Source organism: Erinaceus europaeus, chromosome 13, assembly GCF_950295315.1.
Source record: "Erinaceus europaeus chromosome 13, mEriEur2.1, whole genome shotgun sequence".
Taxonomy (NCBI): Eukaryota; Metazoa; Chordata; class Mammalia; order Eulipotyphla; family Erinaceidae; genus Erinaceus; species Erinaceus europaeus.
Window position 1 is genome coordinate 73,700,943 of NC_080174.1, and position 21,681 is coordinate 73,722,623.

The following is a 21,681-nucleotide window of genomic DNA, read 5'->3' on the forward strand; positions in this document are numbered from 1 at the left end:
GACATCCTGTCATGTGTCCACACAAAATGTAAAAGCAAACAAAAAGGCACTTTGGGGGTGGCTGAGATTCTCTAAATGGGCAGATCTGATAGTGGCAACCTGGCAATCATTCTCTAAGGCTTCCTTAGCTCTGTGCACGAGGTCTTGAACATAAGGCAGAACATGTAACCAGAGGTTAAAAAAAAAATTTTTTTTTAAATGTGTGGAATAACTCAAATATGCAAAATACGTTGGCATGTCCCTCCACCTTCTTCCTCCCCCCCCAGGGGGGCTTTGGAATTTAACCTGAAGTGAGAACTCTATTGCACTAAGGAAAGAAACTAAGTGGATGGTTGTTTAACTGCTTTCCAGCTATTTTCTGGGAAAGTAAACCTTGTCTCCCCCTTTTCAGTGTTTGTCATGTGAAGGAGAAACAAAATCTCTGACCCCTTCTCTGCACTAAAAATCATTCCAGACTTACAAGAGCAGTCTCCTAACTCAAATATTAGCTTCATATGTAACAGGTGCCAGTGGTTTCTATAATTATGTTTCAAGCAAAAGCCATAATTGCACATCACATGATTTAAGACTACAGTTTATTCAATATGTCTCCAGGCATGGAAAAGATGATTTTTATGAAGTCAAACTCAATCAAATTGTATCTTAAAGTGCTTTTTATTTTGCTGTTCTTTAAATTTGTCTTGGAAACAACTCACAACTCTTTGAGTGTAGGATGTCAAAGAATGCACCTTGTTATTTCTGGAGGACACAGCTTTTTTTTTTTTTTTTTTTAAATTTTATTTATTGCTCTTTTCAATCTCAGTTGTGTCAGAAAAAAAAAAAAAAACTTTAAAGAGCTTAATGATTTCCCAGTGTTTGATCCTGGTTACAGTTCACCCAGATCCAAGTTTTTGCCCAGGTTTTCATCCAGACCCATCTGAGGTTCTATACAAACAGGGAGACATATTAAATACAAAGGTCTGTGGAAACTGAGTCCTTCAACTACTATATTACAATGAAAACACGCTTTGCCACATATCTTTACACCATTTTCAACTGGGTGTTCCTATTCAATGTCACCGCAGGATTAAAAATTTGCCCCACATATCTAAAAGGCAGCTTGCTTTTTTTTTTTTTTTCTTTTCTTTTTTAAATATAAAAACCAAAGGAAATTCTTTTGTGGAATCAAGAGAAAGCCAACAGCTTTATCCTCACTCTTTGTATGTTCATATGACAAAAAAAATCTGCCATTGGCTTTCCTTCCTAAAATCTCCATAGAAACGTGAATCTGGATATAGGCTGTGTCCTGGGACAGCCAAGCTGCAGGCTCGAGTTGTCTCACTGCCACTTCACCTCCAAACCTGCCAGCGACCACTGGGCACCTTTCCCAAAGCGCCCTCCTCTGGAGTCACGGCAGGCCCTCCCAGTCAATCTCCAGGTTTTTCTAAAGGGTTCAAGGGTGACATTCAAGAAGGTGCTGAGCATCCAGTGACTGCCATGCGGCTCCCACGTGTGCTGGGCTTCTCCCTCTAGGGATCGACGTCATCAAGGTCACTTCTTAACTCGCCGATCATCATGGGTGACTCTGAGCCCTGAGAAAGAAAAGGACTTAAGTTACACATAACAAAGTCACATCAAGTCTTTCTGTGCACCTCGGCTTCTTTGTGCTTGGTGATTTAAATAGTCCTTACTTAATAATGATCATCAAAGGGTAGCAAAGCATAAAATCGAATACCTCACATCTCCTGATTAGTCTAACTTTCCGTTTCTATGTCCTCATTTAGTCGCTGAAGCAGCTCAGAGACATGCCCCACGCCCCAGTGTTACCACACAACGGGATGGTGAGCTCTCGCAAATTTCTGATAATGTGGTGAGTCAGAGAAGCACTGGCTTTGCCAAGGCTGGCATTGTGCCCCATTGCCACACTGGTTCAGAGGTGACCCCAGGACTGAAATCTGTCTCTGTCAGACTCCATGGCCTTTGGCTTACACACTAAAGGTTTTGAATGCCTATCACGTGCCCTGAGACTGCTGACACAGTTGGGGCTGGGGTGGAAAAAGGGCACATTTTTCTGTAATGTGTATGGGGGTTAAGGCAGGGGACAGGGAGAAGGGTCTGAGGTGGAAAGAACAGTGTGTCTGATAAACTGGAAAACGGCCACTTCATCTAAAACTCAGCAAATGAGAGGAGAGAGGCACAGGCACTGAGCCCCAGCAATAACCTTGGTGGCAAAAGAATAAAGAAGCTAAGTGGCAAGGTAAACTGTGTGACTCTGCAGAGTCTGAAGAGTCACATCACTGTGCTGAACCCTCAGTTTCTCTTCTGTAAAATAAAGGGGATCGTGACCACATAAAAATGTGAAAGGCATTATTAAAAGAAGGACACATGCAGCACCAGCAAGACTCATGGGTCAAAGCCCACTGCCCAGCACGACCTGGGACTACTGAGGAGCAGGTGCTTCCGGGAGGGTGCAGTGGGCAGGAAACACTGCGTTTAGCCTGCTTCATCACCACACACACTGCAAGCTGGGTACATATTCCTTTTTTTCTACTACAGTGACCAGTTTTGAAAATGTTGTTTTTGTGGAAAAAAACAAAAAAAAGCTTAGATTATTTGTTTTTATCAAGACTTTATTTCTGTAGGCTGACTTTTTCAGAGAGGAAGTATGTGAGAAAAAGAAGCCAGAGTAGCAAGCTGGCCCCAGTATTGTGGTACTCCCACGTGGTCTCCCAGGGACGTACGTGGACCTGGTCATACACACGTTGAAGTGGATATCGACTCGCGTAAGCTTATCTTGCTGCTCCTACAATTATTCTCTGATTCTCCTGACAAGTAGTCAAATTCCAGCATGAAGCCTCCTTTTTAAGAGGTTGTGTCTCCAGGAAACACAAAAGGCAGAGTGGAGAGGAGGAATTTTGTCACTTGGCAGACGTGAACATGGTGCATGCTAATTAAGCATCCACCACAGAGAGCTCAAAGCTGCTTATTAATTCTAACAGTGTAACTCTTTTCTACTCTGGAAGCACACGACGGTGCGTCTTGCACTGAGATCACTGGAGGGCGGAGTTGGCATTGCTTTTCCTTACGAGTTACAGTAGTTCTTCTGGAAGACTTCAGAGCAGGCGCTGCCCCTCCCCACAAGGATATGCCCTAGGTTGTACCTGCTGTAAATGTCTCTCTCCGTTCTCATTCGCAGGACTGCTCTCTGACCCATTACTGCTTCCTGATTGCTCCTTTTCATTCAGTAAAGCGGTGGCATATGCCAGTGTGTCCTGTGGGAGAGTTAGGCAAGAGAGGAAAAGGTCAGAGGTGTGCAGGTACAGCAGCACAACCGCCAAGGAAGAAAACTCTTCAGTGACCTCTGGAGGCATGGGGAGGCTTGAGAGAGACGCCTTATGACAGCACAGTGCTGGCTTCAAGCTTGGTGGACCAACCCAAATGTTTTTTTTTTTTTTTAATTTTTTTATTAATAAGAAAGTTAGAAGGAGAAAAAGAAATAACTAGACATCAATCTGGTACATGTACTGCTGAGGACTGAACTCAGGACATCATGCTTGAGAGTCTAATGCTTTATTTATTACCAGAGCACTGCTCGGCTCTGGCTTATGGTGGTGCAGAGGATTGAACCTGGGACTTTAGAGCCTTGGGAATGAGTCTCTTTGCATAACCATTATGCTATCTACCCCTGTCCTCCCAATTTTTAACCTATACTTCTCAGACACTGCAGATTCTAAGTGTAACCAGGATTTTTACCTATGGGCCCTCAAAGGATACAAGGTCAAAGACAACCCTCACCTGAGCAGAGATGGTGCGTTGAAAGGTTTTTCCAGTTGACGTTTCATTAGAGACATTACTCTGTGGTGTCCAATAATGTTCTGACATCTGAGGTGGAGGAAAAAAATGCCATCAGAGAAATAAGACCATATGAATCTGTGAGATTTTAGAATCCAAAAAAGCATCTGAAATAGCAAGTAAGTCAGCCAAGACTTTCCATCGCCCTAGGAGAGTCTTTCTTTGAAGATTTCATCTGAATGTCCAAGATCTCAGTAAAATTCTATTTCTTACATAATCATCCCTACCTTTTCACATATAGGGTTAAGATATACTTACTATGACATATTTTTAATGTAGAGCTTAGGTTTTACTAGCAAACATCTCAAGTATGAGCATTTTTTGAGACTAGTTCCCAACAGACATTTAAGAGACATCATCTGATGCCCTGCGACCCTGACAACTCGAGTGTGTGTTACCTTTTTTTGTAGCCACTGCACAGCCCAGCTCCAGTGATGAGAGTTCTCCTTGAAGTATTCTTTAGCAGCAGGACACCTGGGGGTAGAGGTGAGTTTATCAGCCATGTGCATTTTTTTTTTAAAACAGAATTTCTTGTTTAATCATAGTTCCTATTGTTTTGGACAGAGAATGCTATTCTCCTTAAAAGTTTAGTTGTCAATGCAGTAAACATTTACTTTTCTCTTTCCTTGAATATGTTTAAACTTCAAAAGGTTGTAGAAAGGAAGTATATTTTCTCTTTGACAGTCAACTCTTTAACTGAAAATTGCTAAATGAAACAATAAAACCCCACAACAAATTATATACTTGATACATGAATTCTTTTAAAAATATTTTACTTATTAACACAAGATAGTGAGAGGGTTTTACAGATTCAAGGATGGCAATCCCTGAAGAATCAGCAAACACTGGGACAAAAGAAAGCTATAAAGAAGGTTTGGTGTAAGATCTAGTGTCAGCAGTGTAGTTAGTGTGCCCATCGGCAGCTGTTACTGTGCAGCTATTGTGCTGTTGCTTGGCAGTGTTCTAAAGAGAAGGGCTGAAGAAGCAAACATTTTAAGAACCCTTGCTTTCCAACTGCCACTGACTGACAGATGGATAAACACAATGTGGTGTGTGTACACGCACACACACGCGCACGCACACACACACACACACACACACACACTAAACATAACGGAACATATTACTCAGCCTTAGGAAATTATGACATATATTACAATATGGATAAACCTTTGAAGACATTATTCTGAGGCTGATTCCATTCAAGTCAATCACAAAAGGAAAAATGTTATTTTGATTTCATCTGTTTGATGTACCCAGAACAGTCAGATTCAGAGACAGAAAGAACTGTAGTTGCCATGGCCTGGGGAGAAGAGGATGATCAAGGAGTAATTCAATGGGTCTCACTTTTGGACAATAAAAAAACGCTCTGGAGAGAAATGATTGTATAACTATGTGGATAAACAATGTCACTGGATTTAAGGATGATCAAAATGTTTAAGCTTTAAGTAACATGTACTTCACATGTCACGGGGGGGTGGCGGGGAGGGGTGCCTTCACTTTGAAGTTGATCAGCCTAGGTCAATTACCTCAAGTTCTAAGTCACTTACACTATGTGAAAGACTGAGGTGATGGGGCCGGGCAAAGGTGCACCTGGTTGAGCACACAGGCTACCACGTACTAGGACCTGGGTAGAGGCCCCAGTGCCCAGTTCAAGGGGAAGCTTCACAAGCAATGACGCAGAGCTGCAGGGCTGTCTCTCCCTCTCATAACTTCCCCTTCCCTCTCAACTTCTCTTTCTGTAGCCAATACATAAGCAATTTATTTAATTATATTTATTTAACTTATAAATTGCTGAGAAAATCTATTTTTTTTTTAAGACTGAGGCTAACTTAAAACATTGTAGGTATTAAATAGGATAATGCAGGTTAAGTATTTAGCACAGTGTCTGGGTTTGTAAGTGCAAAATGCTCTAAGTAACATGATTTTGTCTCGAGAGACTATTTTGAGAGTGGGACTTAAGAGCCTGAAAGTGTAGGTAGTTGGGAAATGTTAGTGGAAATCTCTAATGAAGGTTCCTAACAACTGATTATAGAGGTATCCAGATCTGCCTTGATTCCTGTTATTCTTGTATAAGGTCTGATGGTTTAAGTCTTTATTGTTGGGTTTCATAAAGTCTTTTTAACATCCCCCCTTTTATAGCTCTGAAAAATCTTTTCTGTAGAGTGCTAGGGAAAAAACTTAGGGCCTCCTCCATTCATGGTAAGTTGGCTTAGGACCTTTAAAAAAACTAGAGAGGAAAGGAGACCACAGCACCACTCAACCACCTATGAGGCTCCCCTGATGCTAAATGGTGCTTCCATGGGGAAACTGGGGCTTGAACCCAGGGTCTCAGAGTGAGTTACAGCCCAGACTCAGAAGACAATTTCTCCACAATTATATTTCAGTCGCGTATTTTTAACTAAGACATCATTTTCTCCCTATTTTACATCAATACTTACTTTTGAGCAAGAGTTACAAGAAATTTAACACACTGGTAGCAGCGACTACTGTCCACATGGTTACTATGATGCATCAGAGCTGAAGGAAAAGGAAAGTAAGCATTAAACGGAAAGTGTTTTTGAGAAACAACAGCCCTCCTGTTCTACAAATTTACAAATTATTTTGCTAAGCAGATAAGGAGCAACTTAATCCAATGTGTGGCAGTGCTAACTCAATAGGTTTCCACAGATTCTAAAGGGCATTATTATTTGTGTTCAAGACAAGGGCTTTAGGAATTTAAAGATCAATAGTATTTGTCCCTGGTCTGGAGGAGTGTATGGTCTCTAAGTTCAAGAGTCAGGTGCTGCTCTGAGCAGATACATGATTCCAAAGAATTGGCCCAGAATGTATCAGTATCTACTTCTTAGCTTAAATTCTTTTTCTGCAATAAAAATAGACCCAAAATCTTGTACTACATAGTGAAATCTAAAATGGCTAAGATTAACTAAAAATACAGATGGATGAGTTGGTTAAAATTATTTAAAACTAAACCTTTTCGTTTCTTTCTTTCTTTCCTTCTTTCTTTCTTTCTTTCTTTCTCCCTTTCTTTCTTTCTTTCTTTCCTTCTTTCTTTCTTTCTTTCTCTCTCTCTCTCTCTCTCTCTCTCTCTCTCTCTCTTTCTTTCTTTCTTTCTTTCTTTCTTTCTTTCTTGCCTCCAGGGTTATTGCTGGGGCTCGGTGCCTGCACTATGAATCCACTGCTCCTGGAGGCTATTTTTTCCCTTTTGCTGCCCTGGTTGTTTACTGTTGTTGTTACTATTATTGTTGTTATTGCTATCATCATTGTTGGATAGGAGAGACATTGAGAGAGGAGGAGAGAAAGAGAGACACCTGCAGACCTGCTTCACTGCTTGTCAAGTGAACCCCCCCAACAAGATGGGGAGCCAGGGGCTAGAACCGAGATCCTTATGCCGGTTCCTGCACATTGTGCCATATATGCTTAATCGCTGTGCTACAGCCCGGCCCCCGAAATCAAACTTTTAAAAATAAACATCTTACTGAAGTTAATTTAGCCTTCAGAAGAAGAAAATAGCCAAGAAAGCTCATAAACAATAAAAATTTGAGTGTAATCACTCCACAGGTATGAACAGTCACATTTTCATGAACTTGACAGCATCGCTAGTCTAATGTATTAGTTTCTTCCCAGTAGCAGAAGAATGGAATAAAAGATGCCCTAAAAGTGGTCATTAGTTATGATCCTCCTCATTCTCTGACCCTCTAGAGGACCCCGAGCTGTACCTTACTAACTAAACACAGAGACATTCAGGGAGACGAGAATGCAGGAGCCCAGCGGCCCTTAGCAGACTTATACTGAATTCTCACTCATCTATGCCAGAATGCCAGGTGAGGGGCGCAGGCAATGGCAGGGGGGGCACTGGTACCACAATAGGCATTCTAGGCCAGGAGTACTTGCCTAGCAATCCATTTTCGGTCTCAAACACAAATTTGACTCTCTCAACTTGTATGGGATCTTCAATGACCTGTGAAAGGAAGGACACAGAGGTTGGTAAATGAGAGAAAGAACTTGTGTTCCAGTTCACCGGTGACAGCTTTCAGAAATAATTCTACTGAAAAGATGAATTTAGTTTCTACCTTAACAAAACCCTAACCACAAAATTATCATGTACCTCAAAAATAGTTTGTTTTAATCTAAAGACTTAGAAAAAAACAAAGGCCCTATTTCCTATCTGGCATGCCCTTGCAACATGTAGTTCTCTTTGTGAGTTTTAAACTTCATAACCTCAAGTGTTAAGAGTTTTATGATCTAATTTGTTTAGCAAAAGCATGCCGTGGTTTTTGATGTGAAGGTATGTGCCATGCTGCAGCGACACAGGCCTCACTGTCGCTGTGTTTCTAGCAGTGGACACTGAGTTATGCACAGAGGAACAGGCTTTATGGGTCTGTCACGGAACCAATGAACAGTGTAGTCCTACTTGTGTGGAGAACAATGTCCTAAAGTCTGTAAAAACATTTGGACCAAAGGAGGGAATTGACCAGAAAAACAGGTGTTTATCAAATGGCTGTATCTCCTTATTATTCTGCCTGTCCTTGAGTGGTGGCTGGATACAGATGGGATATATAATCCATAGAATGCTACTCGGCAATTGAAAGGGATGGTACTGGATTCTCAGGGCAAAATGGATGGGACTGAAGGTGAAGACATTTAGTGGAGGAGGTAAAAAGCCTACTGGATGGTTTTGCTCATGTGTGGAATACAGAGAACTGAAACAGACTTGCAAAAAAAAAAAAAAACTACAAAGAACAGTCAAATTCTGTCTCTAAGCTCTAAGCCTTTATGAGAACTATGGTAGCGGGGGGTGTCTGCACAGAATTTTGGTGGTGGGTATGGTGTAGGCCTACATCCCTGTAATCTTGTAAGCCATTATCAAATCTGTAATTAAAAGAATGTTAAGAGAAAAGGCCTCTCCCACGTCAAGGGCTGTATTAGGTCTGACAGGCTGTGGGGAGCCCAGCACCTGCCTCTCTTTAAGGAGATCACAGGCTGGTTCATAACCAGCTCACATCTATTGAGCTGATCACCAAATTCTACTGGACGCTCCTGATCATAATCCTGGGCCACTCTGCTCCGCCCTCAATACAGCTGTCATGATTTCACACTTCAATTACTACTCAGACTCCAATACAGTTAGTTTCTTTCTTTCTTTCTTTTTCTTTCTTTCTTTCTTTCTTTCTTTCTTTCTTTCTTTCTTTCTTTCTTTCTTTCTTTCTTCCTTCCTTCCTTCCTTCCTTCCTTCCTTTCTTTCTTCCCTTTTTCTTTCTTTTTTTAAAGATTTTATTTTTATTTATGAGAAAGATAGGAGGAGAGAGAACCAGACATCACTCTGGCACATGTGCTGCCTGGAATTGAACTCGGGACCTCATGCTTGAGAGTCCAAAGCTTTACCACTGCGCCACCTCCCGGACCACAGTTTCCTATTCTAACGCTCTTTCTTCTTTAGTTCATCCTTCAAAACAGCTGCTAGGAGGGTATTTTAAAGATGTCAAAATCCCTTCATGGCACATCTTTGACAGCAGAAGCTGCCAAGTTAAGTGCCCAGAGACCAGGGCACAAGAGATGAGCAAGATGGGCTCAGTGCCAGACAGAAAGGAGGCTCGAGGACAGAGGGATGTAGGCAGCCACACGCCTCACCAACAGAACTGCTATTGTTTCAAGTGACCCTGGCACACAGGAAATGGGACTGATAATGCCAGGCTACCTGATTCTTCAAGACAGGATGGAATGGAGAAATGAAAAAACTGTTTGGGCCAAGCAAAATAGGTATCTTGACAAAAATTGGCCACAAGTGTGCAGCCCCTGGTTTACAGCAAAAAGCACACATTCCTCAGTGCTGGTGTCTGAAGCTGTTCACCATTTGGTTTGGGCTTCTCTTCCCAACTCTGCTCAGCTCCTACTTTTTCTGCTCATGCCACTTACTTACAATTCACTGAGCAAACTGTTCTTGGGCAAATCACTCTGCCTCTCTCAGTTCTAGTGTTCAAATATAATATACTATTATTAATCTGATTATTAACTTTTCCTTTTCATATTTTCAAAACTGATGTCTCTTATAGTCAGTTATATTTTGGTTTCATGGCTCTTAAAAGAAGATCAGCTAGTGGTAACAACTCTTGAATTAACTGCAGAGTGAGAAATTTACCTCTGATGGCTATCACAACACGAAGTGAGCTAGTATGTTAGTACAGTTCCTTACCCACAGGAAGATCCTCCATCACTCCTTTGCTCTGCCCTGACTGCTTGTGTATTTGATTATCTCCCTCACTAAACTGTGAGCCCCACTGAGGTACTATTTCATCACTGCTCACACCTGAGTCTATAAGACACATACAAACTGACAGGAAGAAGATTCAAGATAAGTGCAAGCCAAATGAATGCAAATGTAATAAAGAGCTCGAAACTTTTTTAAACACATGCTAATTACACATATATACAAGTGAGTCTGGATACTGATGACTTACCAGTATCTCATGAAGTAGCTGGAACGTGTTCTTTAATTCATGGGGTGGAGCTGTTTCTAGCTGGTTCTGAAATATTTTAAAAAGAATATCAATTCTAGTAACTCTTCAGTCGAAAGCCCAAATAATGTACTGAAATCCCACTCCTACCACCATTTGGCTGACCTCACGGGCAAGTCAATTCCCCTTTCTGTGCCTCAGTTTGCCCAAACACTGTATCTGGGCACTGAAATAAATAAACTCTAAGATCCTCCCAGTTTCAACACTCTGTGATACAGGAAAGGGGGAGAATTTTAAACCACTTTCAAATCAGAATAATCTGCCAAGTTTCACTAAATGAAGGAAGTAAGTTTCAAGTAGGCCTTTCACATATTATATGTCACAATCTGTGAAGTCAAGCCACATTACTTCCTATTTTGCAGAGATAATTACCCAAGACCATAAAATCAATAAACAGAGGCACTCAGTTACCTCAGATACAGGCCTGTACAGAAAAGACTGAGGGGTGGGGTGGGGTGGGAGAATACAGGTCCAAGAAGGATGACAGAGGACCTAAAGGGGGTTGTATTGTTATATGGAAAACTGAGAAATGTTATGCATGTACAAACTATTATATTTACTGTCGAATGTATAACATTAATTCCCCAATAAAGAAATAAAAAAAAAAAAAAAAAAAGACTGAGGGCAAAATCTCTTGAAGTGAAAGCCTGAACACATGATCCATGAGTCACCTGCCACTCTGCATGCGCCTCTATTACTAATTCTGGGCGGGTTCAAGTATGGCAGGAAGTCTGTGAGCAGAAACTCAATTTTTGTTAGTTCACAAGCAAAGGTGTGGAAGACACACACCAATGTGACAATACTGGTTTCTGAGGTAGGGTGAGGAGGGGGCAAGGTTGGCGGTGGTCAAAGTAGACTTTGGCTTTAATTGTACATTTTAAATTTCCACTTAAAAATGTGCTTACACACACATATAAAAATGCCAGATATTATATGTGTAATTAAAACCTGAAAACTGAATACAAGTGGCATATAAACATGATAGGTTTCTAGGAAGTCAGTAAGTCTGTGCTTAATGCACAGGCCCTAGAACCAGACTGTCACTAGCTGGGTGATCCTGTGCAAGTTACTGTGTGTTTCAGCTTCCTCAACTGTGAAATGGTGGTGCTAACAGTGGCTATCTAACAGAAGTACTTGAGAATTAGGTTAAATATGTAATATGCTTATATTTAGCATCCAGTTATATGCAACATAATTATTATAGAGAAATAAACATTTTAAAAAAACATTTTTGGGGTTGGGCAGTAGCCCAGCAGGTTAAGCGCATGTGGCGTGAAGTGCAAGGACCGGCGTAAGGATCCCAGTTCGAGCCCCTGGCTCCCCGCCTGCAGGGGAGTCACCTCACAAGCGGTAAAGCAGTCTGCAGGTGTCTGTCTTTCTCTCCCCTTGTCTGTCTTCCCCTCCTCTCTCCATTTCTCTCTGTTCTATCCAACAATGACATTATCATCAACAACAATAATAACTACAACAATAAAACAAGGGCAATAAAAGGGAAAATAAATAATAAAAAATAAACAATTTTATTTATTTTTATTTTACTGGATAGAGATAGAAATTAAGAGTGAAAGGGGAGACAGACAGGGAAGATAGAGAAATGCAGTATTGTAGGTGGGGGCTGGGGGCTTGAACTTGGGATCTTGTGCATGGTACTGTGTGCGCTCAACTAGGAGTACCACTGTCTGGCTCTCAAAATCTATTTTTGCTTTTTAAAATGCTCTGGAACTGAAAACCATTTTACACAATAATGGTTACCACAGCATTAATATTAACAATAAAATATCCTTAATAACTAAAAATGGATCACAAATGCTAATTCCCACAAAGAGGAAAGGACTGACTAGGTAAATTATGTCATATGGAAGAATAAAATATACTAGATAACTTTTAGTAATATGTGCAAATACTTACTATGTCACGTGACCAAAAAAAGGACACAAAATAATAATAAAAAAAAGTGGACACAAAATCAAATAGACACTATCTCAACTATGTTAAAATGCACACAGGGAAAAGGGAACCTAAGAGAATGGCCATGCTCATTCTCAATGAATGATGAGATTTTTGAGTTTTCTTTTAACTTTTCATGGGGGGGGAAAAAAAGCCTATAAACTTTTTTCTGATTAGGAAAACAATTGTAAGGTTATTAAAAGAGCAAAGAAATGCTTTGCAAGCTTCAGCTACAGATTACCAGGCTACCATGAGGTGTGACTGGGCTCTACCTTAATGAAATGCAGCATGGTGAAGGAGAAGTGTTCATTGCAGAAACAGCAGTACACCACCATCTCAATGAGGGCCAACAGCGAGCCTGTGAGCTCTCGCAAAGCAAACATCACCTGTGAGAGGCATCAGAGGAGTCACTTTTCTTACTATACGTAATAACCCATATACTGTTTCTTTCTTAATTGAAATTTACTCAGGTTTAAGATTATTGCCTCCAAACAGGGGCTAGCTGCTAGCGGCTGAAGAGACTTCAGGGCATCTATGTCTTTCTGACATTTAACACAATTTTGGACAAAGTACACCCCACCCCCGAGTCATTTTCTACAGCTTTTCAGAGATAAATGCAGCTCTACTAATTAAAATAGTCAGACTGATAAAAAAAAATTTTTAGTCAGATTTTATCGATTGCTTTAAGAATCATTATACCAACATTCAATTTACACAGAATTATGATTATTGTTACTTTTCTCTTTCCTCACATGTGCAATTTCACTGCTCTGGGTCACCTTTTCATTCAGATAGAGGGATACCAAAGCTTCCTCCAGTCCAAGGCAACTTCCAGGCGCTAACAGTGCTTGAACCTGGGCTTCAACTATGCTTAGTTGCTCTAGTGCCTGAATGTGCACAACAAACTATGCAGCTTACCTGGTGAACTGGTGAGCTCTCTCTGATCCTGTACACATTTTTTAGAGGTCTGTTCATTTATTTATTTATTTATTTATTTATTTATTTATTTATTTTCTTGAGAGAAAATGGCATGAATGTAGTTTGAGATTTAGATTAATTTTAATTTTTAACCACAGCACTGTTCAGCTCTGGCTTATGGTGGTGTAGAGGACTGAACCTGGGACTTTGGAGCCTCAGGCAAGAGTCTCTTGCATAACCATATGCTACCTACCCCACCCAGTTAATCTGTTTATTAATGAGAAATAGAGAACCAGAGCATCATTCGGCACACATGCTGGTGACTGAACGTGGGGACCCCATGCTTAAGGTCCCTTACTCACTTTACTAATGGGCTGGTACTCAGTTCACTTTTGTATACAATTTTTAATGTACTTAACTGAAAACCTTAAACCAAAAAAAAAAAAAAAAAATCACTGTGATAAAAAATATATGCTAATTTTTTAAAGGAGATTTTTAGCACAGTACTGTTGATACAATCAAACCAGTTAAGTTCATCACGCATATATGTGTAAATCAGGATATGAGAGAAGGACTGGAATATTCCATCCTCATGAGGGAGGGGACAGCTCTGAGTAAGAGGGATAGTGACTTGTACTGCTGATGGGCCACACAGTGTGACATGACACTGAGCTGCAGGTAGAGCTGATCACTCACATACTCACTCTGACCTTTGGAGTTACAGTATTCCAGAACCAAAAGACACTGGAATAGAACCCTCAGACAGTAAACTGAGTAATTATAAGACTGAGGTGCTGTTCACCACCTCCTGTGACCTGGAGAGGGAATTAACTGAGCTGAGCCTGGAGGCCTTGTTCTTGGTTACAGAGAACACTGATTAATATTCTCGCTCAATGGTGCTTGAGGGAAGGTAAACCAATTTGAAAGAATCATTTGTTTTCTTAACAACATTCTCATCAGAGCCACATGAAAATAATGATTAATAACAAAAGACATTTCTCCTCAGGTAGAAAATAACTGAAATGAAAAGAAAGCCAAAGTATGTACCTCTAACAGGTAAGGCTTCCCTTCAGACAAGAACAACAAAGCTTCTACTTCCTCGTGGAGGGGCAGCAGGGGACTGGAGGGTGCTATGCTAATAGGTGGCCGTTGTTTAAACACACCAGGAGCTACAGGAGAAAAGGAAACAAAACCATTTCACTTGATGAAATATGACAGGTATGTACGAGGCAAAATAATCCTCTCAAGATTTACACGTTACTGAGTGCTTAGAACCTATTCTCAAAATAAATAAATGTTTGCATATTCAAACACACACACACACACACACACACACACACACACACACACACACACACTTACACTCTCTCTCTCACACTACAACTTCCTTATCCACACTCATCCACCGATATTTAGATGTTTCCGTATCTTGAGTACTGTTAAGTGCGGCTGCAATAATACATTAGTTAGAATTGTCTTTTAAGCTCCATACTGTTTCCCCTACTGACTGTAATGATTTACACCCCACCAACAGTGCACTCTCACCAACACTTGTTACTGCTTGTCATTTTGATAACAGCCATTCCCACAGATGTGAGATGTAGTCTCATTCTGGGGAAATTTAACAAAAATTAAAACACTCTAGGTGTGCCTCAAGTAGCATATTAGTTACTAACAACACCGCTCCCCACCCAGTATTAAAAAATTCACTATGCCTTCATTTTCCTAATGCACCGAAGGTAAGTTAAAGCTTACCAACATTCCGCTGGGAAGAGACATCTGAATGCAAAACAAGCAATGCCACTGTATTGTGAAGATTCCCAAATTCTCGTGCTTGTGCTGAACTCCATCGTCGTATCTGTCAGTAGAAAAAAATTGAGAGGACTCTGGTGTCTGAGTCAGAAATAACATGAAAAAGGGAACTGTAGAGACAACATAGTGGTTGAACCTGAGGGCCCAGGTTCAATCCCCAGCACTACCATAAGCCAGAGCTAAGCAATGCTCTGGTTAAAAACAAACAAACAAACGAACAAACAAACCAAAACCCAAACATGAAAAGGAAGAGAAAGGGTGTGCTGATTCATATTTCGGGCCACAGTTACTTCTCCATGTCTGAGAGTAAAAGGGGTTAATGGGCCACAAGCGCACAGGTCGTAAGCTAACTTAATGGAGTTCTCCCTTTAGATGTAAAACTTATCTCCTGGACTGGGGTTGGACATCAAGTGTTTACCATGTGCAAGGTAATTTTCCTGATTGCGAATTATGGAGAAAACCCAAGAGACTGGAGACCTGCAGGCCCCCTCTGCCACTCACTGTTATGTAGCTTAAAGTGAGATTTCCACCCGAACCCTAACAGTGCAACTCTGTACAAAGGTAGAGAGAACACTCTGCACACTGACAGAGGTAACAGATAACCTGTTCTGCCCACTTGACGGTTGTGAGAACCAAGTACAAGACTAAAAGTGAAAATATTTTCACTGTTACATGTTCCCTGAAAGCAAAATGATACTATATATAATGTCTATTGCAGTGTCAACTATTGTATGTTATTGTAGTGAACTTGTCAGGGTCTCAGGAGTCTGACTTTCTATGAGACTTAGGACCTTACATTGTGACTGACATCTAATCACTCCCCTGGCTTATTGGACTAAATCCTACAAAGAAGCTGTAAAAATAATTAAACAACAAAGCGTTCTGAAGTCTGAGCAGGGCTAGCACCCGGCCTCTCATGGAAATAAAAAGTCTACACTGATCACAGTCACGCCACTGAGCTGAAAGAGCATCTGGTACCTGGTTGTTTTGCCGACTGACCCCGAGGAGAAAGCTGATCATGTGTCGCAGAGCAGAATGCCTCAGAAGAAGGTCTCCAGCCCTAATACCTTGCTGTCACAAGATATTGAGAATGACAAATTATATTCCTATCCAGACAAAAATTCATCAGAAAAGCATAGTTAAATGAGAATGCTATGAGTACATATAGACAATATTATTTAAAACCTGTTTTCAAATTCTTGGGTTTCGACATACCTGTGTTGCTTCACATTAGCTACTGATAGGCACTCAGACACTGACTTTAAAATGGTTCTACAGCTGTCAATAAGGAACCATACCTACCTGTACCAGAATTCTTATAATACAGCCCACAAATCAATGTTTTTTGTAAAGGAGAAATACTTGTAAAACCTATCTCCTAGATCCTACGTGGTCTAGTTTAATTTTTTTCCATCTATAAAATTTCTTTGCACTAGGAAAACATAATAATAATAATAATAATAATAATAATAATAATAAAGACATTTACCTTTTGTACAAAAGTGTTGAACAGGAAAAAGTACTGAGCACAGTTTTTACAATTTTCTGGGACATCTTTATCCAGCAGAGCAAGTAGTACCTCCAGTAGCTGATGAAGGTTTTTTAACTGGTTTGAAGAAAGGATGAAATTACATTAAAAAAAAAAAAAAAATCTAAGAAAGACATCTGTAACAGGATTACTTTGAAGTAAACCACCATAAAGAACAAAAGGAAAGTCTGATTGACATAATCCAGTTTTAGATTCAGATGGATTTATGCTTTGGAGAGCTAAACCAGAATTATCTTCCAAGGTACTATAGAAGTAATTAAAGGGAAAGCCTAGTTTTCTTTCCTAACTTTCAGGTTCAGAGGCATGATTCTACTTCTTCATGATCACATTTCCTCCAGAGCCATGGAGTCCCTTGTCTCTTAAAAACTGGTGGGGGCTTTAGAGGAAACATTATTTCTGTATCCCTCCCTCCACTCTGCTACTTCTTTACATAGTCACAGATGCGAAGAATAAAAACACAGACACAGGCATAGGGGCTAGAAATCAAGCCATGGAGCAAATGGAGAGCAACAGCCTGACAGAATGACAACGGTAATATCAACTCGACTGGAAACTTACTTGAAAGCTCGCTGACGCCTCATGGAAAGCTTTGAAAAACATTTTATTCGTTTAGAAACCATTTTGGTTATCACAATGCTTCTTCTTTCCCTCCCACCCCGGCTGTTTCTGGACAAGTCCCTAGAGATTCATCTTTGATCTGAGAATTAAGAGGAGGTTTACTACTCCTAGTAGTAGAGTTCATTTCCTCTCAAGAAGGTATTCATAGACTTGAAATATCCCCATCCATCCTGCCATACCCATTGCAAATACAGTAGACCCTAGCGTTTATATAGCACTGAGTTCTTAAAGTACTTCACAATAGAAAGTGGGCAACAGGAGGCATCATAGGGGGAAATAGACATAAAGTTCATTAGCAGGATGTTGAAAGGATTCACGGAGGTAGATGGTTTCCATGCTCCACTACTGCCTTCTCTTTCTATCTCTGGACCTGACTTCAGAGGTTGGTGGGTGAAATGCTATGGCCTGACCCCATCCAAGAGAGACCAATTAGTTTGCCATTATCCATTGTTAGGCTGGTACAGAAGGAAGGAGCAGAGATGGTGGCTTATATGCTAAATCTCTATGAGAACTTCCACAGGGGAGGGGTCTATCAGAACAGTGGTATATAGTTCTCCCACGCAGCTCTCCTGGCCTCTTTGATTTCTTCTGTATACAGGTATAGTTCTTCTGTTTAAAAGGATCAAAACGCACTGAGAGTAAATCTCAACTTCCTTATGATTCTTGGAACTGAGAGACAATCTTCTTCTAGGTTCTTTTTTATTCTGGACTGAGTCAAACTCCTGAGGTTGTTCAACCCAACAATGTACCGTAGGTCAGGTAATGAATGTTAATGCAACTAAGTGCTTGGATGTTGGCATTGTATCTGGAATAACATCTTCCTTAAAGGACTTGCCTCAAGGTTGCACAGCAAAGCCAACATTTGGATTTGAAGTGGCAATCCCTAGAATTTGCTTTTAGTTCACTAAGATATACTGTCTTTAGCCAGTTTATAAGGAGCCAATTGATTCAGAAATTAACATTTTTCAAAGTTTTCCATGTAGTGTCAGCTGTTTGAAACAGCAAACTTGGGAACTAACTGCTGTATATGCTAAGAGTTAAGAACAGATTGAAAAATAAGACTAACAAGAGATCTCATTGTTTCCCCAAAGATTTCAACTCTTGGGAGTATAAGATACCATAGCTGGTTTTATTAGATGTGGAATTGGGACCCCAAAATTATTTATATTGCAGAGTAGGATTAGGATGAAAAAATCCAGAGGAACAGGAACAAAAGTTAGGCAATGATAGAGACCCAGGAAGGAACTAAGTCGGCTAATGCCCTGGACAGGCAGGGCCGTTTGGTCCAGCAGTCAGTGGAGGTTTAGAGACCCAGTTCAGCTCATGAGGTGAGAGACAAAGCAGCGGGGATTCAACATGGCTGTGGGTCTAGGTGAGAGTCTTCAGACTCAGGTTCCTCTCAGTTCAGAGAACTCTTAATACAAACTCTAGAGAGAAGACACGGAAAAAGGAATTTTTAGAGAGAAAATCCTGAACCAGACCAAAGTAGATCTAAACTCCTAGTCTACCTTGGTTTCTGGAACATGAGGAAAAAAAAGGACAGACTGCGTCTACTCTGGCATTGATCAAAAAGTCAGTTCCCGGAAGATACTACTCATGTGATCACATCGTCAGAACCTAGGCTCTTTTTCTTATGTGCAATCTGACACATTTTTATAAAAACAAAATGTATAAGTAAAACTAAAAATACGAGGCTGACCTTATCCTGATAAAACAAGGCACTGTCCAGGGTTTTCTCCAGAATGGTGGCCACAGCGACTCGTACTTCTCTGACATTGCATTCCAACAAAAAAATCCTAAAATAAAAATGAAAGTTGCGTAAAAAAGCAAGAGTTTAATCCCTCAACCTTTCCAGGATGGCTCCCACCCACTCGCCAAGATGCCACTTCAAATCTTTCTTACGTAGTTCAAGAGCTTTTAGTACACAGGCACTGTGAAGGAGAATGCCTGACCATAGACAGACAGACAAACATACCCCAGACACTGAAAATTGAGTTCTTCCTTCCTGCTTCCTTCCCCTGACATAAATACTTAAGATAAAGGCTAATTTGGGCAAAAAAAAAAAAAGGGGGGGGGGGAGTCAGGCGGTAGCGCAGTGGGCTGAACGCAGGTGGCGCGAAGTGCAAGGACCAGCATAAGGATCCCGGTTTCAGCCCCCGGCTCCCCACCTGCAGGGGAGTTGCTTCACAGGCGTTGAAGCAGGTCTGCAGGTGTCTGTCTTTCTTTCCCCCTCTCTGTCTTCCCCACCTCTCTCCATTTCTCTCTGTCCTATCCAACAACGATGACATCAACAACAACAATAACTACAACAATAAAACAAAGGCAACAAGAAGGAATAAATAAATATTAAAAAAAAGTCAAAAGGCGATGTGAGGACATAGCAAAAAGGTCATTTATAAGGAGAGCAGCCTTATTAGAAGCTAATCCTGTTTGTACATACAGTTTCTAGACCAAGAAAACAAACTGTTACTTAATAGAAAAAAAAAAAAAAAAGAAAAATCTGACATCGCAGCATGTGATAGTCACTGATGAGGTCTTTTAAAGAAAAGGACAAAATGCAGTGAGCTTGCCGCCTGGGAGGAGGTGCAGCGGGTACAGGGCTGAACTTGCACACACGAGGTCATGAGTTTGACCCATGCCCTGCATCATATATACCAGAGTGATGCTCTCAGGTGTGTATGTGTGCAGTCCCTGCCCTCAATGAATAACTAAAGTACAGTAAATTATATCAGAGAGAATTTAGCCGGCTCATTTGACTTCTTCAGGATTACTAAGAAACCACCAAAGGTAGTTACAATTTCTCTCAGGCATTTAAATGCAAGCCTACTTGGATCCGTGGAGTAAATGAATTATTATTTATACTCCTTCCAAATGGATGATGATTCTATGACATTCTAACATCTAATATGCTATCCTTCTATGGTAAGATATTTTGGAATTAAGCTAGAAGAATGGGTGAAAGGTTATCATGAATGCAAACATAGGACAGACGTGTAGCATTTCAATGAGATATTTATTTGATAAATGTGCATGCACATTCAAGTGTTGGTTTTCTGCCAGGTACTTCTGTTCACTAGAGAAACAGACATAGCTCCTATCCTCAAGAAGTTTATATTCAATGGAGGAGTCAAACAAAAAAGACAGAAGTACAAGGATCTTTACATAAGGGAAGAGAAGCTAGGCAGCAACTAACTAGGTATTAGGAGCAAGGAGTGGAATATGGTTATATCCCTGAAGGTCAGGCAGAGACCAGATTGAAGTAAAATCTAATAGACTGCGGCAACAATCTTGTACTTTATATGAATGTAGTGGAAATCTACTAAAGAAATATTGAGCACTGAATTAGCATGATCTGATTTGTTTCAAAAAAGACAGTTTTGTTGCCACAAGAGGTATCTTGGGAGGAAGAATCAAGTTGGCAAACATCAGGAGCTCGAACCCAGCAATGATATGGTTCTAGATTTTTTAATTAGGTCTTTAACTTGCCCTTGGATTGTGATCTCCCTGTGGGAAGGGACTGTATTTCTGAATTTCCTGTGAGAGATTTCAGAGCATATTTATACAGCCCCTAGAATATTCTAGAAGATAAAAATGCAGGAGAGCTGATACTGCAAGGGTCTCTTTCCTTTAGAAGTTTTGCACATATAGAGGTTCATTATGAGAGGAGAAAGGTCAGCTTTTCAATTACAGGAGGAAAAGGGGATATGAACAGTCTCTCTTAGGTGTTGGGAGGCCGGAGGACTGCTTATCAACTAATCTTATTTTCTCAATGAAGTCCAAGGCAAAGCCCACTAGAGATAGAGAGGCCTGGTCACTGAGATACTGAGGTGCTCACTGAATCCTCCATAAAAAGGCTAAATTCCCCAAGGGTAAGAGAAGCAAGCTAGTAAGTAAAGTGTGTGGGAGCAGATGCAAATACTGACAATAGCTGAGGCATCCTGAACTTACATCAAAACAGAAAAAAAGTCAAAATCATACTCAGATAAGTAAAAAAAAAATGATGTATATAACCTACTACCAGTAAATTTTAAAATCATACTTTCGCCGGAATCTGAACACAAAAATGGAGACAATATAGTGGTGGTATCACTGTGGAGTCACGTAGGATGGCCACATTCATTACTTTGTTTGCTGTCAGACTGCGAGTCCCTGAGGGAAGGGGCTTAGACCTACTGAGCCGCAGCAGGGGTTCAGGGCCTGCTTGCCCATGAGCACTCTGCACACAGCGAAGACTTGTCTGAGTCTAGTCCAGTAGAGACAGTTTAAAATTGACTCTGGTTAGAAAATAATTATTTCCACAATGACCCGGGTTCCCCCTGTAGCCCCAGGGAAAGCTTGAGTGGTGAAGCAGTACTGTAGGTGTCTGTCTCTTTCCCTCTATTTCTACCCACTCTCAATTTCTATCAGTATCCAATAATAAAAATAAAAAATATTTGAAAAAACAAACCAATTATTTCAACTTGAAGAGCTGTTGGAGATTCTAATTCCCTT

At 40.6% G+C, this 21,681-nt stretch overlaps 1 protein-coding gene across 2 annotated transcripts in view; it reads right to left on the minus strand.

The window, feature by feature from the left end:
• Nucleotides 1-558: 558 nt before the first annotated feature.
• The window catches only part of USP24 (ubiquitin specific peptidase 24), a 143,477-nt gene continuing 122,354 nt past the window's right edge, over nucleotides 559-21,681 (minus strand). For both annotated transcript variants that reach the window (XM_016185979.2, XM_007518026.3), the window contains exons 56-68: nucleotides 18,890-18,986; nucleotides 16,513-16,629; nucleotides 16,002-16,094; nucleotides 14,967-15,069; nucleotides 14,259-14,380; nucleotides 12,566-12,679; nucleotides 10,290-10,355; nucleotides 7,726-7,792; nucleotides 6,273-6,351; nucleotides 4,230-4,305; nucleotides 3,775-3,861; nucleotides 3,141-3,251; nucleotides 559-1,571 (exon numbers count right to left, since the gene is read on the minus strand). In XM_016185979.2, the coding sequence (XP_016041465.2) occupies nucleotides 1,509-1,571; nucleotides 3,141-3,251; nucleotides 3,775-3,861; nucleotides 4,230-4,305; nucleotides 6,273-6,351; nucleotides 7,726-7,792; nucleotides 10,290-10,355; nucleotides 12,566-12,679; nucleotides 14,259-14,380; nucleotides 14,967-15,069; nucleotides 16,002-16,094; nucleotides 16,513-16,629; nucleotides 18,890-18,986 (1,195 nt within the window). In that variant the 3' untranslated portion in view covers nucleotides 559-1,508. The remainder of the gene's footprint in view (nucleotides 1,572-3,140; nucleotides 3,252-3,774; nucleotides 3,862-4,229; nucleotides 4,306-6,272; nucleotides 6,352-7,725; nucleotides 7,793-10,289; nucleotides 10,356-12,565; nucleotides 12,680-14,258; nucleotides 14,381-14,966; nucleotides 15,070-16,001; nucleotides 16,095-16,512; nucleotides 16,630-18,889; nucleotides 18,987-21,681) is intronic.